The sequence below is a fragment of the Narcine bancroftii genome, chromosome 6 (genome assembly GCF_036971445.1).
Source record: "Narcine bancroftii isolate sNarBan1 chromosome 6, sNarBan1.hap1, whole genome shotgun sequence".
NCBI classification, from domain to species: domain Eukaryota; kingdom Metazoa; phylum Chordata; class Chondrichthyes; order Torpediniformes; family Narcinidae; genus Narcine; species Narcine bancroftii.
This window is the reverse complement of record NC_091474.1, coordinates 62,121,105-62,138,398: the sequence shown is the minus strand read 5'-3', so window position 1 is coordinate 62,138,398 and position 17,294 is coordinate 62,121,105. Positions and strand designations below refer to the sequence as shown.

At 61.0% G+C, this 17,294-nt stretch overlaps 1 protein-coding gene across 1 annotated transcript in view; it reads left to right on the top strand.

Moving 5' to 3' along the window:
• Positions 1-764: 764 nt before the first annotated feature.
• capn9 (calpain 9) overlaps positions 765-17,294 on the top strand; it is an 80,082-nt gene continuing 63,552 nt past the window's right edge. Inside the window, exon 1 of the mRNA XM_069885047.1 lies at positions 765-1,099. Coding sequence (XP_069741148.1) covers positions 875-1,099 — 225 coding nt within the window. The 5' untranslated portion in view covers positions 765-874. The remainder of the gene's footprint in view (positions 1,100-17,294) is intronic.

Here is a 17,294-nt window from a genome sequence, read left to right as displayed (position 1 = left end):
AATGGCCATAAGATTTACAATAACTTTCAAATCCAATTCGTAATGTTCCCATTGGCAGTGGCCAGGAAGTGCATAGCGGTTACCAGAAATACAACTCCAGCCTGAGCATTACTCGCTGGAATCCAGAAATAGAAAGCTGTGTTCCCCTGGAGAAAATCACTTTTTTTAAAATTTGGCAACCATAATTAAATTTCATCGGAGCACGATTATAGTGTGGATCATTGCGCCTCACCGTCCTACCTCCCCTATCTGTCCCTCAATCGGTGGGGGAGCGGGGGGCAGTTCCATCCCATCCCAACCAGGAAAAGTCAAGGGAAGGAAACAGCCTGGGCACTGGCCGCGGTGCAGTGACAAACCCATGAAACCTTGATACATGTCTGATACCTTTGTGGTGAGTGTCTTGAATGTTGTGTGCATCTGTGGGGTGAGTTAAGGGCTATACCCAACAGTTCCTGTCTCAAACGTTGATGATTCTTTTTCTGCCCGTGATGCTACTGGACTCGATGAACAAGAGATTGCTCCAGATTCCAGTCTCTTGAGTGTCCCAAGGCAGGAACCTCAAAAGTGAAGTCTGGAGGTGCAGCGTGATGGTTAATGAGCTCTAATCCTCGGGGGGTGGGGGGGGGGGGAGGTGACTCTGGAGTCTGAGCGAAGTTGGGGGGGGGGGGGTGGGGGAGGAGTGCAGGGATTAAACGTTGGGCGGGGAGTGTCAGGTTTCCGGCTGACACGACAACGTGGAGGAGGAGAAATGGAGAGAGGCGGGGATGTGCAAGGACAGGGAGGAGCCGCCGGCAAGGAGGCGAAGTCTTGCAGCGGCAGGTGAGCTGACGGACGGACACCCTGATCAGGTCGGCTCGCTCGCAGCGCTCCAGACATGCCTTATGTGTTCACCTCGGCGAGCGGGGGCTCCCAGAAGAAGAGGGCGGTGAAAGACCGAGGGTCGCTGGGGATCAAGGCCAGGAAACCCACTTACCAGGAGCTGCAGAACCAGTGCCTGAGGGAAGGCGTCCTGTACGAGGACCCGGAGTTCCCAGCTGACGAATCGACGCTCTTCTTCAACGAGAAACCGCCGGTGAACTTCGAGTGGAAGCGGCCGAAGGTAAGTTACTGACCAAGGTGGGCGCGGGCTGCGGGCTCCGTGGGACGGGGGCTGCGGGCTCCATACTCCGGGCTCCAGGACTCGGTTACACCTGGCGGCGCTTCGGCGCTGAGCATGAACACCTTGTGGACGGTGCAGACGTTTATCTGCAAACAAATGTACTTGGTTTGTCCACCAGTTTCCGAAGTTGGGTGTTGTTTGTTGGTTCTTGAATCTGGATCCTGTTTGCCGACTTTTGCATGAGTTCATATTTATTCCAACACCCCTCGGTTAGGGTGAAGTTTGAAGGCATCACACATGCAGATGGTCCGAACGTAACACTGCAGAGGACCACGACGGAAGAAATAAAAAGGAATCGGGGTGGACATTGTTGCCGGAGACCCGGTTCCATTCAGTCAGGTCATCCACGACCAACCACCTCAGACCCAAGTTCTCCATCTCCGCCATAAATGTTTGGCCCCCAACTTTGACACCCACTTCATCCCTCTACCCTCCCCCACCCCACTAACCCCCCATCCCTCTGCCCCGTCTATCCTTCTGCCCCCCTTCGGTCCCACTGCCCCCCTTCGGTCCCACTGCCCCCCTTCGGTCCCACTGCCCCCCTTCGGTCCCACTGCCCCCCTTCGGTCCCACTGCCCCCCTTCGGTCCCACTGCCCCCCTTCGGTCCCACTGCCCCCCTTCGGTCCCACTGCCCCCCTTCGGTCCCACTGCCCCCCTTCGGTCCCACTGCCCCCCTTCGGTCCCACTGCCCCCCTTCGGTCCCACTGCCCCCCTTCGGTCCCACTGCCCCCCTTCGGTCCCACTGCCCCCTTCGGTCCCACTGCCCCCCTTCGGTCCCACTGCCCCCCTTCGGTCCCACTGCCCCCCTTCGTCCCTCTTCCCCCCTTCGGTCCCTCTTCCCCCCTTCGGTCCCTCTTCCCCCCTTCGGTCCCTCTTCCCCCCTTCGGTCCCTCTTCCCCCCTTCGGTCCCTCTTCCCCCCTTCGGTCCCTCTTCCCCCCTTCGGTCCCTCTTCCCCCCTTCGGTCCCTCTTCCCCCCTTCGGTCCCTCTTCCCCCCTTCGGTCCCTCTTCCCCCCTTCGGTCCCTCTTCCCCCCTTCGGTCCCTCTTCCCCCCTTCGGTCCCTCTTCCCCCCTTCGGTCCCTCTTCCCCCCTTCGGTCCCTCTTCCCCCCTTCGGTCCCTCTTCCCCCCTTCGGTCCCTCTTCCCCCCTTCGGTCCCTCTTCCCCCCTTCGGTCCCTCTTCCCCCCTTCGGTCCCTCTTCCCCCCTTCGGTCCCTCTTCCCCCCTTCGGTCCCTCTTCCCCCCTTCGGTCCCTCTTCCCCCCTTCGGTCCCTCTTCCCCCCTTCGGTCCCTCTTCCCCCCTTCGGTCCCTCTTCCCCCCTTCGGTCCCTCTTCCCCCCTTCGGTCCCTCTTCCCCCCTTCGGTCCCTCTTCCCCCCTTCGGTCCCTCTTCCCCCCTTCGGTCCCTCTTCCCCCCTTCGGTCCCTCTTCCCCCCTTCGGTCCCTCTTCCCCCCTTCGGTCCCTCTTCCCCCCTTCGGTCCCTCTTCCCCCTTCGGTCCCTCTTCCCCCTTCGGTCCCTCTTCCCCCCTTCGGTCCCTCTTCCCCCCTTCGGTCCCTCTTCCCCCCTTCGGTCCCTCTTCCCCCCTTCGGTCCCTCTTCCCCCCTTCGGTCCCTCTTCCCCCCTTCGGTCCCTCTTCCCCCCTTCGGTCCCTCTTCCCCCCTTCGGTCCCTCTTCCCCCCTTCGGTCCCTCTTCCCCCCTTCGGTCCCTCTTCCCCCCTTCGGTCCCTCTTCCCCCCTTCGGTCCCTCTTCCCCCCTTCGGTCCCTCTTCCCCCCTTCGGTCCCTCTTCCCCCCTTCGGTCCCTCTTCCCCCCTTCGGTCCCTCTTCCCCCCTTCCGTCCCTCTTCCCCCCTTCGGTCCCCTCTTCCCCCCTTCGGTCCCTCTTCCCCCCTTCGGTCCCTCTTCCCCCCTTCCGTCCCTCTTCCCCCCTTCGGTCCCTCTTCCCCCCTTCGGTCCCTCTTCCCCCCTTCGGTCCCTCTTCCCCCTTCGGTCCCTCTTCCCCCCTTCGGTCCCTCTTCCCCCCTTCGGTCCCTCTTCCCCCTTCGGTCCCTCTTCCCCCCTTCGGTCCCTCTTCCCCCCTTCGGTCCCTCTTCCCCCCTTCGGTCCCTCTTCCCCCCTTCGGTCCCTCTTCCCCCCTTCGTCCCTCTTCCCCCCTTCCGTCCCTCGATCCCCTCCATCCCTCAATCCCCTTTGAACTGCCAGCACCCTCTCCATCTCTCAACTCCCTCGATCCCATGACTCCTTCCTTCCCTCAACACCCCCTCCATTCACCAGGACCATCCCACAACACTCCTCCATCAGCCAGCACCCCATCTATCCCTCAATCCCTCTACTCCCCCATCTGCCAGCACCCCATCCATCCCTCAATCCCTCTACCCCCCTCCATTTGCTAGCACCCGTCTATCCCCTCCATCCACCAACACCCCTCCATCCACCAGCAGCCCCCTCCATCCACCAGCAGCCCCCCTCCATCCACCAGCAGCCCCCTCCATCCACCAGCAGCCCCCTCCATCCACCAGCAGCCCCCTCCATCCACCAGCAGCCCCCTCCATCCACCAGCAGCCCCCTCCATCCACCAGCAGCCCCCTCCATCCACCAGCAGCCCCCTCCATCCACCAGCAGCCCCCTCCATCCACCAGCAGCCCCCTCCATCCACCAGCAGCCCCCTCCATCCACCAGCAGCCCCCTCCATCCACCAGCAGCCCCCTCCATCCACCAGCAGCCCCCTCCATCCACCAGCAGCCCCCTCCATCCACCAGCAGCCCCCTCCATCCACCCAGCAGCCCCCTCCATCCACCAGCAGCCCCTCCATCCACCAGCAGCCCCCTCCATCACCAGCAGCCCCCTCCATCCACCAGCAGCCCCCTCCATCCACCAGCAGCCCCCTCCATCCACCAGCAGCCCCCTCCATCCACCAGCAGCCCCCTCCATCCACCAGCAGCCCCCTCCATCCACCAGCAGCCCCCTCCATCCACCAGCAGCCCCCTCCATCCACCAGCAGCCCCCTCCATCCACCAGCAGCCCCCTCCATCCACCAGCAGCCCCCTCCATCCACCAGCAGCCCCCTCCATCCACCAGCAGCCCCCTCCATCCACCAGCAGCCCCCTCCATCCACCAGCAGCCCCCTCCATCCACCAGCAGCCCCCTCCATCCACCAGCAGCCCCCTCCATCCACCAGCAGCCCCCTCCATCCACCAGCAGCCCCCTCCATCCACCAGCAGCCCCCTCCATCCACCAGCAGCCCCCTCCATCCACCAGCAGCCCCCTCCATCCACCAGCAGCCCCCTCCATCCACCAGCAGCCCCCTCCATCCACCAGCAGCCCCCTCCATCCACCAGCAGCCCCCTCCATCCACCAGCAGCCCCCTCCATCCACCAGCAGCCCCCTCCATCCACCAGCAGCCCCCTCCATCCACCAGCAGCCCCCTCCATCCACCAGCAGCCCCCTCCATCCACCAGCAGCCCCCTCCATCCACCAGCAGCCCCCTCCATCCACCAGCAGCCCCCTCCATCCACCAGCAGCCCCCCTCCATCCACCAGCAGCCCCCTCCATCCACCAGCAGCCCCCTCCATCCACCAGCAGCCCCCTCCATCCACCAGCAGCCCCCTCCATCCACCAGCAGCCCCCTCCATCCACCAGCAGCCCCCTCCATCCACCAGCAGCCCCCTCCATCCACCAGCAGCCCCCTCCATCCACCAGCAGCCCCCTCCATCCACCAGCAGCCCCCTCCATCCACCAGCAGCCCCCTCCATCCACCAGCAGCCCCCTCCATCCACCAGCAGCCCCCCTCCATCCACCAGCAGCCCCCTCCATCCACCAGCAGCCCCCTCCATCCACCAGCAGCCCCCTCCATCCACCAGCAGCCCCCTCCATCCACCAGCAGCCCCTCCATCCACCAGCAGCCCCCTCCATCCACCAGCAGCCCCCTCCATCCACCAGCAGCCCCCTCCATCCACCAGCAGCCCCCTCCATCCACCAGCAGCCCCCTCCATCCACCAGCAGCCCCCTCCATCCACCAGCAGCCCCCCTCCATCCACCAGCAGCCCCCTCCATCCACCAGCAGCCCCCTCCATCCACCAGCAGCCCCCTCCATCCACCAGCAGCCCCCTCCATCCACCAGCAGCCCCCTCCATCCACCAGCAGCCCCCTCCATCCACCAGCAGCCCCCTCCATCCACCAGCAGCCCCCTCCATCCACCAGCAGCCCCCTCCATCCACCAGCAGCCCCCTCCATCCACCAGCAGCCCCCTCCATCCACCAGCAGCCCCCTCCATCCACCAGCAGCCCCCTCCATCCACCAGCAGCCCCCTCCATCCACCAGCAGCCCCCTCCATCCACCAGCAGCCCCCTCCATCCACCAGCAGCCCCTCCATCCACCAGCAGCCCCCTCCATCCACCAGCAGCCCCCTCCATCCACCAGCAGCCCCCTCCATCCACCAGCAGCCCCCTCCATCCACCAGCAGCCCCCTCCATCCACCAGCAGCCCCCTCCATCCACCAGCAGCCCCCTCCATCCACCAGCAGCCCCCTCCATCCACCAGCAGCCCCCTCCATCCACCAGCAGCCCCCTCCATCCACCAGCAGCCCCCTCCATCCACCAGCAGCCCCCTCCATCCACCAGCAGCCCCCTCCATCCACCAGCAGCCCCCTCCATCCACCAGCAGCCCCCTCCATCCACCAGCAGCCCCCTCCATCCACCAGCAGCCCCCTCCATCCACCAGCAGCCCCCTCCATCCACCAGCAGCCCCCTCCATCCACCAGCAGCCCCCTCCATCCACCAGCAGCCCCCTCCATCCACCAGCAGCCCCCTCCATCCACCAGCAGCCCCCTCCATCCACCAGCAGCCCCCTCCATCCACCAGCAGCCCCCTCCATCCACCAGCAGCCCCCTCCATCCACCAGCAGCCCCCTCCATCCACCAGCAGCCCCCTCCATCCACCAGCAGCCCCCTCCATCCACCAGCAGCCCCCTCCATCCACCAGCAGGCCCCCTCCATCCACCAGCAGCCCCCTCCATCCACCAGCAGCCCCCTCCATCCACCAGCAGCCCCCTCCATCCACCAGCAGCCCCCTCCATCCACCAGCAGCCCCCTCCATCCACCAGCAGCCCCCTCCATCCACCAGCAGCCCCCTCCATCCACCAGCAGCCCCCTCCATCCACCAGCAGCCCCCTCCATCCACCAGCAGCCCCCTCCATCCACCAGCAGCCCCCTCCATCCACCAGCAGCCCCCTCCATCCACCAGCAGCCCCCTCCATCCACCAGCAGCCCCCTCCATCCACCAGCAGCCCCCTCCATCCACCAGCAGCCCCCTCCATCCACCAGCAGCCCCCTCCATCCACCAGCAGCCCCCTCCATCCACCAGCAGCCCCCTCCATCCACCAGCAGCCCCCTCCATCCACCAGCAGCCCCCTCCATCCACCAGCAGCCCCCTCCATCCACCAGCAGCCCCCTCCATCCACCAGCAGCCCCCTCCATCCACCAGCAGCCCCCTCCATCCACCAGCAGCCCCCTCCATCCACCAGCAGCCCCCTCCATCCACCAGCAGCCCCCTCCATCCACCAGCAGCCCCCTCCATCCACCAGCAGCCCCTCCATCCACCAGCAGCCCCCTCCATCCACCAGCAGCCCCCTCCATCCACCAGCAGCCCCCTCCATCCACCAGCAGCCCCCCTCCATCCACCAGCAGCCCCCTCCATCCACCAGCAGCCCCCTCCATCCACCAGCAGCCCCCTCCATCCACCAGCAGCCCCCTCCATCCACCAGCAGCCCCCTCCATCCACCAGCAGCCCCCTCCATCCACCAGCAGCCCCCTCCATCCACCAGCAGCCCCCTCCATCCACCAGCAGCCCCCTCCATCCACCAGCAGCCCCCTCCATCCACCAGCAGCCCCCTCCATCCACCAGCAGCCCCCTCCATCCACCAGCAGCCCCCTCCATCCACCAGCAGCCCCTCCATCCACCAGCAGCCCCCTCCATCCACCAGCAGCCCCCTCCATCCACCAGCAGCCCCCTCCATCCACCAGCAGCCCCCTCCATCCACCAGCAGCCCCCCCCATCCACCAGCAGCCCCCCCCATCACCAGCAGCCCCCCCCCATCCACCAGCAGCCCCCCCATCCACCAGCAGCCCCCCCCCATCCACCAGCAGCCCCCCCCATCCACCAGCAGCCCCTCCCCATCCACCAGCAGCCCCCCCATCCACCAGCAGCCCCCCCCATCCACCAGCAGCCCCCCCATCCACCAGCAGCCCCCCATCCACCAGCAGCCCCCCCATCCACCAGCAGCCCCCCCATCCACCAGCAGCCCCCCCATCCACCAGCAGCCCCCCCCATCCACCAGCAGCCCCCCCCATCCACCAGCAGCCCCCCCATCCACCAGCAGCCCCCCCATCCACCAGCAGCCCCCCCATCCACCAGCAGCCCCCCCCATCCACCAGCAGCCCCCCCCATCCACCAGCAGCCCCCCCATCCACCAGCAGCCCCCCCATCCACCAGCAGCCCCCCCATCCACCAGCAGCCCCCCATCCACCAGCATCCCCCCCATCCACCAGCAGCCCCCCCCATCCACCAGCAGCCCCCCATCCACCAGCAGCCCCCCCATCCACCAGCAGCCCCCCCAGCCACCAGCAGCCCCCCCAGCCACCAGCAGCCCCCCCATCCACCAGCAGCCCCCCCATCCACCAGCAGCCCCCCTCCATCCACCAGCAGCCCCCTCCATCCACCAGCAGCCCCCTCCATCCACCAGCAGCCCCCTCCATCCACCAGCAGCCCCCCTCCATCCACCAGCAGCCCCCTCCATCCACCAGCAGCCCCTCCATCCACCAGCAGCCCCCTCCATCCACCAGCAGCCCCCTCCATCCACCAGCAGCCCCCTCCATCCACCAGCAGCCCCCTCCATCCACCAGCAGCCCCCTCCATCCACCAGCAGCCCCCTCCATCCACCAGCAGCCCCCTCCATCCACCAGCAGCCCCCTCCATCCACCAGCAGCCCCCTCCATCCACCAGCAGCCCCCTCCATCCACCAGCAGCCCCCTCCATCCACCAGCAGCCCCCTCCATCCACCAGCAGCCCCCTCCATCCACCAGCAGCCCCCCTCCATCCACCAGCAGCCCCCTCCATCCACCAGCAGCCCCCTCCATCCACCAGCAGCCCCCTCCATCCACCAGCAGCCCCCTCCATCCACCAGCAGCCCCCTCCATCCACCAGCAGCCCCCTCCATCCACCAGCAGCCCCCTCCATCCACCAGCAGCCCCCTCCATCCACAGCAGCCCCCTCCATCCACCAGCAGCCCCCTCCATCCACCAGCAGCCCCCTCCATCCACCAGCAGCCCCCTCCATCCACCAGCAGCCCCCTCCATCCACCAGCAGCCCCCTCCATCCACCAGCAGCCCCCTCCATCCACCAGCAGCCCCCTCCATCCACCAGCAGCCCCCTCCATCCACCAGCAGCCCCCTCCATCCACCAGCAGCCCCCTCCATCCACCAGCAGCCCCCTCCATCCACCAGCAGCCCCCTCCATCCACCAGCAGCCCCCTCCATCCACCAGCAGCCCCCTCCATCCACCAGCAGCCCCCTCCATCCACCAGCAGCCCCCTCCATCCACCAGCAGCCCCCTCCATCCACCAGCAGCCCCCTCCATCCACCAGCAGCCCCCTCCATCCACCAGCAGCCCCCTCCATCCACCAGCAGCCCCCTCCATCCACCAGCAGCCCCCTCCATCCACCAGCAGCCCCCTCCATCCACCAGCAGCCCCCTCCATCCACCAGCAGCCCCCTCCATCCACCAGCAGCCCCCTCCATCCACCAGCAGCCCCCCTCCATCCACCAGCAGCCCCCTCCATCCACCAGCAGCCCCCTCCATCCACCAGCAGCCCCCTCCATCCACCAGCAGCCCCCTCCATCCACCAGCAGCCCCCTCCATCCACCAGCAGCCCCCTCCATCCACCAGCAGCCCCCTCCATCCACCAGCAGCCCCCTCCATCCACCAGCAGCCCCCTCCATCCACCAGCAGCCCCCTCCATCCACCAGCAGCCCCCTCCATCCACCAGCAGCCCCCTCCATCCACCAGCAGCCCCCTCCATCCACCAGCAGCCCCCTCCATCCACCAGCAGCCCCCTCCATCCACCAGCAGCCCCCTCCATCCACCAGCAGCCCCCTCCATCCACCAGCAGCCCCCTCCCATCCACCAGCAGCCCCCTCCATCCACCAGCAGCCCCCCTCCATCCACCAGCAGCCCCCTCCATCCACCAGCAGCCCCCTCCATCCACCAGCAGCCCCCCCCATCCACCAGCAGCCCCCCCCCATCCACCAGCAGCCCCCCCCATCCACCAGCAGCCCCCCCCCATCCACCAGCAGCCCCCCCCATCCACCAGCAGCCCCCCCCATCCACCAGCAGCCCCCCCCCATCCACCAGCAGCCCCCCCATCCACCAGCAGCCCCCCCATCCACCAGCAGCCCCCCCATCCACCAGCAGCCCCCCATCCACCAGCAGCCCCCCCATCCACCAGCAGCCCCCCCATCCACCAGCAGCCCCCCCATCCACCAGCAGCCCCCCCATCCACCAGCAGCCCCCCCATCCACCAGCAGCCCCCCCATCCACCAGCAGCCCCCCCATCCACCAGCAGCCCCCCCCATCCACCAGCAGCCCCCCCATCCACCAGCAGCCCCCCCATCCACCAGCAGCCCCCCCATCCACCAGCAGCCCCCCCATCCACCAGCAGCCCCCCCATCCACCAGCAGCCCCCCCATCCACCAGCAGCCCCCCCATCCACCAGCAGCCCCCCCATCCACCAGCAGCCCCCCCATCCACCAGCAGCCCCCCCCATCCACCAGCAGCCCCCGCCCCCATCCACCAGCAGCCCCCCCATCCACCAGCAGCCCCCCCATCCACCAGCAGCCCCCCCAGCCACCAGCAGCCCCCCCATCCACCAGCAGCCCCCCCATCCACCAGCAGCCCCCCCATCCACCAGCAGCCCCCCCATCCACCAGCAGCCCCCCCATCCACCAGCAGCCCCCCCATCCACCAGCAGCCCCCCATCCACCAGCAGCCCCCCATCCACCAGCAGCCCCCCCATCCACCAGCAGCCCCCCCATCCACCAGCAGCCCCCCCATCCACCAGCAGCCCCCCATCCACCAGCAGCCCCCCCATCCACCAGCAGCCCCCCCATCCACCAGCAGCCCCCCCATCCACCAGCAGCCCCCCCATCCACCAGCAGCCCCCCCATCCACCAGCAGCCCCCCCCATCCACCAGCAGCCCCCCATCCACCAGCAGCCCCCCATCCACCAGCAGCCCCCCCATCCACCAGCAGCCCCCCCATCCACCAGCAGCCCCCCCATCCACCAGCAGCCCCCCCATCCACCAGCAGCCCCCCCATCCACCAGCAGCCCCCCCATCCACCAGCAGCCCCCCCATCCACCAGCAACCCCCCCATCCACCAGCAGCCCCCCCCATCCACCAGCAGCCCCCCCATCCACCAGCAGCCCCCCCATCCACCAGCAGCCCCCCCATCCACCAGCAGCCCCCCCATCCACCAGCAGCCCCCCCATCCACCAGCAGCCCCCCCATCCACCAGCAGCCCCCCCCATCCACCAGCAGCCCCCCCCATCCACCAGCAGCCCCCCCATCCACCAGCAGCCCCCCATCCACCAGCAGCCCCCCCTATCCACCAGCAGCCCCCCCATCCACCAGCAGCCCCCCCATCCACCAGCAGCCCCCCCATCCACCAGCAGCCCCCCCATCCACCAGCAGCCCCCCCATCCACCAGCAGCCCCCCCATCCACCAGCAGCCCCCCCATCCACCAGCAGCCCCCCCATCCACCAGCAGCCCCCCCATCCACCAGCAGCCCCCCCATCCACCAGCAGCCCCCCCATCCACCAGCAGCCCCCCCATCCACCAGCAGCCCCCCCATCCACCAGCAGCCCCCCCATCCACCAGCAGCCCCCCCATCCACCAGCAGCCCCCCCATCCACCAGCAGCCCCCCCATCCACCAGCAGCCCCCCCATCCACCAGCAGCCCCCCCATCCACCAGCAGCCCCCCCATCCACCAGCAGCCCCCCCATCCACCAGCAGCCCCCCCATCCACCAGCAGCCCCCCCCATCCACCAGCAGCCCCCCCATCCACCAGCAGCCCCCCCATCCACCAGCAGCCCCCCCATCCACCAGCAGCCCCCCCATCCACCAGCAGCCCCCCCATCCACCAGCAGCCCCCCCATCCACCAGCAGCCCCCCCATCCACCAGCAGCCCCCCCATCCACCAGCAGCCCCCCCATCCACCAGCAGCCCCCCCATCCACCAGCAGCCCCCCCATCCACCAGCAGCCCCCCCATCCACCAGCAGCCCCCCCATCCACCAGCAGCCCCCCCATCCACCAGCAGCCCCCCCATCCACCAGCAGCCCCCCCATCCACCAGCAGCCCCCCCATCCACCAGCAGCCCCCCCATCCACCAGCAGCCCCCCCATCCACCAGCAGCCCCCCCATCCACCAGCAGCCCCCCCATCCACCAGCAGCCCCCCCCATCTTGACACTTCGTCCTTCATTACGTCCATTCCTTGACATGCATCCCTCAACACCTCCCTCCATCCTACGACACATCCTTCATTTCTCTATACCTACCCTATGATCCTCGACACGTCATAAGGGTCTCAACACTCCTTCCGGATGAGCTATTCCCCTTCCTTTGCACTAACCTCTGTTAACACAGTGATCCTCTGGCTTGCCCCTCCCACTGACACAAATATCGCCTGGCTTCACTCTCCATCTCCACACCACTCCTGTGCTTCAATCTTTTCACCTACTCCTGACTAACCCCTTCCACTTCTCCTCTTCCTCCTCTTTCCTCTGGTCCTCTTCTCTGACCCACCCCTCTGCCTCTCCCTCATCCACCTTTAGTCTCATGCAATGAGTACCTTTCCCGTTGTGCTGATTGATGACACAAGGAATGTATGGAAGGCACATACTGATTGATTACTATTTCCAGTGTATCTTTTCTGAACATGCATATTATTGATATTTTAAAATGAGATAAAAATAAGCCATATTTCCCAAACAGTGTGCACTGAAGTTACAGCATTCACAGATTGCATTTTTCATCTCTGTCGCAGTGTTACCTTCTATTCCCTATTCACATCCTTAAATTCCCTCTATCCCTTTCACTTCAGCTGCTCCAAGTGATCGTGAATTCCCAGTTCTTCCAACTCCCTGCAGCGAAGTTTCTCTTGAATTCCCAGTTGGTTTTCTCATATTTACGCCCACTAATCGTAGGAATGTTATCTCCATCTCATCAAACTCCTTCATAACTGTAGGGAATCACAATGAGGTCAACCCTGCTTTCCACGTAAATGAGGCCATACCTGTTGGAAATCACTGCCAGCTGGAATTTTCAGTCTGGAATCACCCTCACAAATTGCGAATAACTCTCGCCACGAGTTGCAGCCCCACCCACACTGGTATCAGTGAAACTTCTATGTATCAGTGAATCAGGAAGTTTTAGACTCTTTCACTAAAGACATTGCCGATTCAGTCAAATTTTACTGCTGGGCCAAACATTTGCTCTTGTGGTTTGGAAATAAGTTCTGTGATAGACATAGATGAAGAAGCAGGTGGGTGGGTGAGTTGTGAACAGTGTGGAAGGTTAGTAAAGAATATAGCAGGGTAGAGATTGGATACAGAAATGGAATAGTTTAATCCAGACAGATGTAAGGTTTTGCACTTTAGGAGGTCAAATGAAAAGGGAATGTATACAGTGAATGGCAGGGCTCTTAAAAATATTGATGTGCAAGGGGATCATTGATAATGGCCCCGTAAGTGGATAGGGTGGTACAGGAGATGTATCGCATGCTTTGCTTCATCAGGTGGAGCATTGAGTACAAAAATAAGGCAGTAAAGACATTGGTAGGGCTACACTTGGAATAATGTGTGCAATTCTGGTCACCCCATTACAGGAAGACTTGGGAAAGGATAAAAGAGGTTTACCAGATGTTGCCTTGTTTGGAGGATGTGAGTTAGGGGAGAGTATGGACAAATGGATAGTTTTCTCTGGAGTGTAGGAGGCTGGGGTGGGGGGGAACCTAACAGAAGTTTATAAAGTCAGGATGGGCAGCGATGATAAGGGAGACAGTCGGAATTCTCTTCTCACTCTGGAGAAAATGTTCAAGGTGAGTTGGGCGCACAGGGGTTTAAAAGGGATGTTTTGTACACAGAGGGTGGGTGGTAGGTCCCTGGAAAGGTCTGCCTGGAGCAGTGGCGGAGACGCAATAGTTGCGTTTAATAGACACATAAATGAAGTGATATCTATTATATGGAAGTAGCTGAGTTTTAGTTTGGTGTGGATATCATGTTCAACCCAGAGACGTGGACTGTATTGTTCTGTGTTCTATATTTGTAAGTTCACGGGCAATTCACGCATGCCATGCTTGTGCTCTCTTCAAGTCTTCCACCTCCGATCCTCATTTAACTGTCGGCTTATGTCTCCAAATCCTGGCTCCTTGTGTCTTTTCCTGGTTACTCCTTCCTTATTCCCACCCTCTGTGTAAAGGGAGTTCTTCTTGAATTCCTTTAGATTCCTCTGGCACCCTTCTCAAGCCAACCCTTCTCTTTTGAATTGAATTGTTTGTGGTCATGTGTTCCAAGATATAGTGAAAATCATTGTTTTGCGTGCTATCCAGGCAAGTCAACACGTGCAGCAGGTAGTGCAAGAATAAAACAAAAGTACAGGATGTGCAGGAATGCCCTGTTAACCAGTGCAGGGCATGATCTGTCTCCAGTGAGAGGTTCTTTCAAGAGTCTGGTAACAAACAGCAGGACAGAAACTGTTCTTGTTCCTGGGGGTGGGGTTTAAGCTCAGGCATCTTCTGATCGAAGAAGGGAGGGGGGAGAGGCGAGTGTGACTGGGGTGGGATGGGTCCCTTAACATGTTGGTAGATTTCCTAAGGCAGCAGGAGTGGAGGTTGGTGTGCGTGGTGGCCTCAGCTCACTAATCTCCACAGTTTCTTGCAGTGTTGGGCAGAGGAGCTCATGTACCAAGCTGTGATGCACCCAGATGGGATACTTTCTATGGTAAGTTGGTGAGACATGCTGAACTTCCTCAGGCTTCCGATAAACTGAAGTCTTCAGTGCACTTTTTTGATTGTAACATCAGTCTGGTTAGAGCAGGACAGGTTGTTGGAGCAAGGGTGCATCAATAAGAATTGGGATGAGATGTTGAAGACATGCCAAATTTCCTTAAGCTTCCACAACTTCCAGTGAGGTAACTTTAAAATCCTGGTCCTGTTGTTACGTAGGGAATCAAGGCCACTGGTTTGTGCATGATAAGAATTCGCAGCTGATGCTGAGGTAATAACATCTATCTGGTTTTTAGTGATGTTGGTTGTGCAATGAATCTTGGTCAAACAAACAGGGAGAGGTTCCTCGTTCCTCTTTGAATGAGAGCTGGGGAACCTTTTGCATCTATTCTAAGACCATAAGACACAGGAGCAGAATTTCTCCTATGAACCCCATTCTCCTGCCTTCTCCCTGTAACCTTTGAAACCCTTACCAATTAAGAACTTGTCAATCTGTGCTTTAAATCTACTCAATGACTTGTGCGTTACAGAAACCTGGGTACAATGATGAATATGGAAGGCAGCTCCTGTGAACAGGCACTGCTGAAGTGTTAGCATTAAGTGTGTAGAGTATTAGGACTGTGACCCTCTGACTGTTGACCTCTTTTCCTCAATTTGCTCCCATATCCATACTAGCTTCTGGGGCTCACCTATTAAGGTGGCAGGTGACACTGAGGTACCTGGCAGTCTGCTGCTCTTCCCAAGCCTCCCACTTGTTCTCTGCGAAATTCAAAGGTTCCTTTTATTATTTTTTAAAATTTAAATTTAGACATACAGCACAGTAATAGGCCATTTCGGCCCATGAGTCCGTGCCGCCTAATTTACACCCAATTAACCCACTACCCCGGTCCGTTTCAAACAGTGGGAGGAAACCAGAGCCCCTGGGGAAAACCCACTCAGACATGGGGAGAATGTGCAAACTCCTTACAGAAAGCACGGGATTCAAACCCCACTCCTGATTGCTGAAGCTCTAAAGGCGTTGCACTAACCGCTACGCCAACCATGTTGCTGCATAACAATAATATACACGACATATTTCAACATTTGTCTGTCGTAAGGCAGACATGAGCATTGCCAGCAATAAGAGAAAAGGAAGCAAAAGAGAGCCCCTTCAGAGATACTGAGTGTCTGTGGATTTGCCTCCAGCCCTCCCACAGCCTCTGCAGCTGAAGAGCATTGACTAGTCCTCCCCAATGCTTTCATTCCCTGTGGTGCCTGGAATGCATCCATCATTTCCAAATCCATTATCATTCCTCTGCTGTGTCTCGGAGCCTACCACCTCTTCCACCTTCGATCTTCTTGTAACTGCAGTGCAAAAATTGTGGAAAAGGGAACTGTTTAAATTTGTGCATTCTGGGTTTTGTTCTCAACAATGATCGGGTGAATAAACATTCAGTCCCTTGAGGTTCCATAATCCTGGTTTGCTGTCCTATAGTGTTATGGAGTTGTACAGCACAGGAAGTGGCCCACCATATCCATGCTGACCTTTTTGCCCATGCCTTGACAATGAATGTTTCGAAGATCATATGCAGTGTCAAGGAATGCAGAAGAATGCAGAAAGTGGCCAGGTTAGCCAAGTCCAACATGGGCACTGATGTCCCAAGCATTGAAGGCATGGGGTGTAAGGCAGCCAACTTGATAAAGGATCCCCATCACCCTGGTCACAAACTCTTCTTGCTGTTATCTTTGGGAAGAAGGAACAAATCTTGGTCCAACTCCTCTAGGTTTAGGAATAGTTTTATTTAAAACCAACATCTATCAGGATCTTGAACCCCCTCCCCTGTACTCCCCTAACACAAACCATAAACTACTACTGGGCCACTAAAAGACCTGTCTGCACCACTGAAATTTCACTTCTTTTCTTCCACTAACTTCATCTGTCTATCCTTTTCAATTTATTGCCTCCTTCTCTGTCTTGGTGTATTGTGGAAGGAAAATGTACACTTAGGTAGTTGATGCATTTTACATGCAGCACCCAAAAGAGCTGGAGGATCTCAGTAGGTCACACAGCATCCATAGAAAGTAAAGGGTAACCAAGGTTTCAGGCCTGGGCTTCTTATGAAGGACTTGGGTCAGAAAACGTAGGCCACTTACTCTGGAAGCTGCACATCCTTCTGGGATTTTCCAGCCCACATTTATATATTGCACTCCACCCCTGGATTTCTTGTTGAACTCTAGGTGTGTTTGGCTGTAGCAAATAAGAATTGCAGTGAATCTGTACATTATGTATACAACAATAAACTCTCATTGCATTACTATTTAAATGCCGGTCTAAATGTGCCTTAAACCTGGTTATTGTATCTGATTGTACCAGGTTCCACACTCTGTATTTAAAAACTTGCCTCTCAGTCCCCTTTCAAAACTCCTTCCTCTTAATTTAAATTAGGAGTTCCTTTAATACCTTGATTCTGGATGCAATCTACATTCATCAGCGCAGTGAAAGAATGAGCTCAACAAAGCACATGTGACAAATCTGGGTTTGGTCCCACCAAAGGAATGCAATAGGTGTGTGACAACTGTCACTGTAATGAAAGCTGACCCTGAATGACTGCATTCCCATTGAGGTGGTGCCTGGGTGGAGTGCGATTGGATGTGGGACACACAGGAATCTGCACACCACAACACTGAGCATCCTCCTGAGACAGAGGAAGTTGCTGAACAGCTGTGGCTCGGTGTTTACCACCTCAGTTCGAGGATCAATGGTTTAAGTCCCAACTAAATTAGCTGCCGTAATGGCAGCACTGTCGCTCGTGTGGACCCATGGAGAGCAAGGAGCGGAGGCAGAGCCAACGGGTCTTAACACGCTTTCAACTGCCCGTTAATGTAGCCAACAGTCATTTATTTTAAAATCCTGCGGCAGTGGGGTCTGGGCTAAGATGGTGGGGCTGATGATCGAGGGGTTGCAGACTCTGGGGAGGTGGAGGACAGGTGCAGGGCACCATAGAATGGGACCATCCCCCTTTTGAGAAGGAGAAGAAGGACCGTGACCAGAGCGGTGGGCCAGCGAGGAGGTGGGGGGGGGGGGGTCTGAGGCTGAAGAACA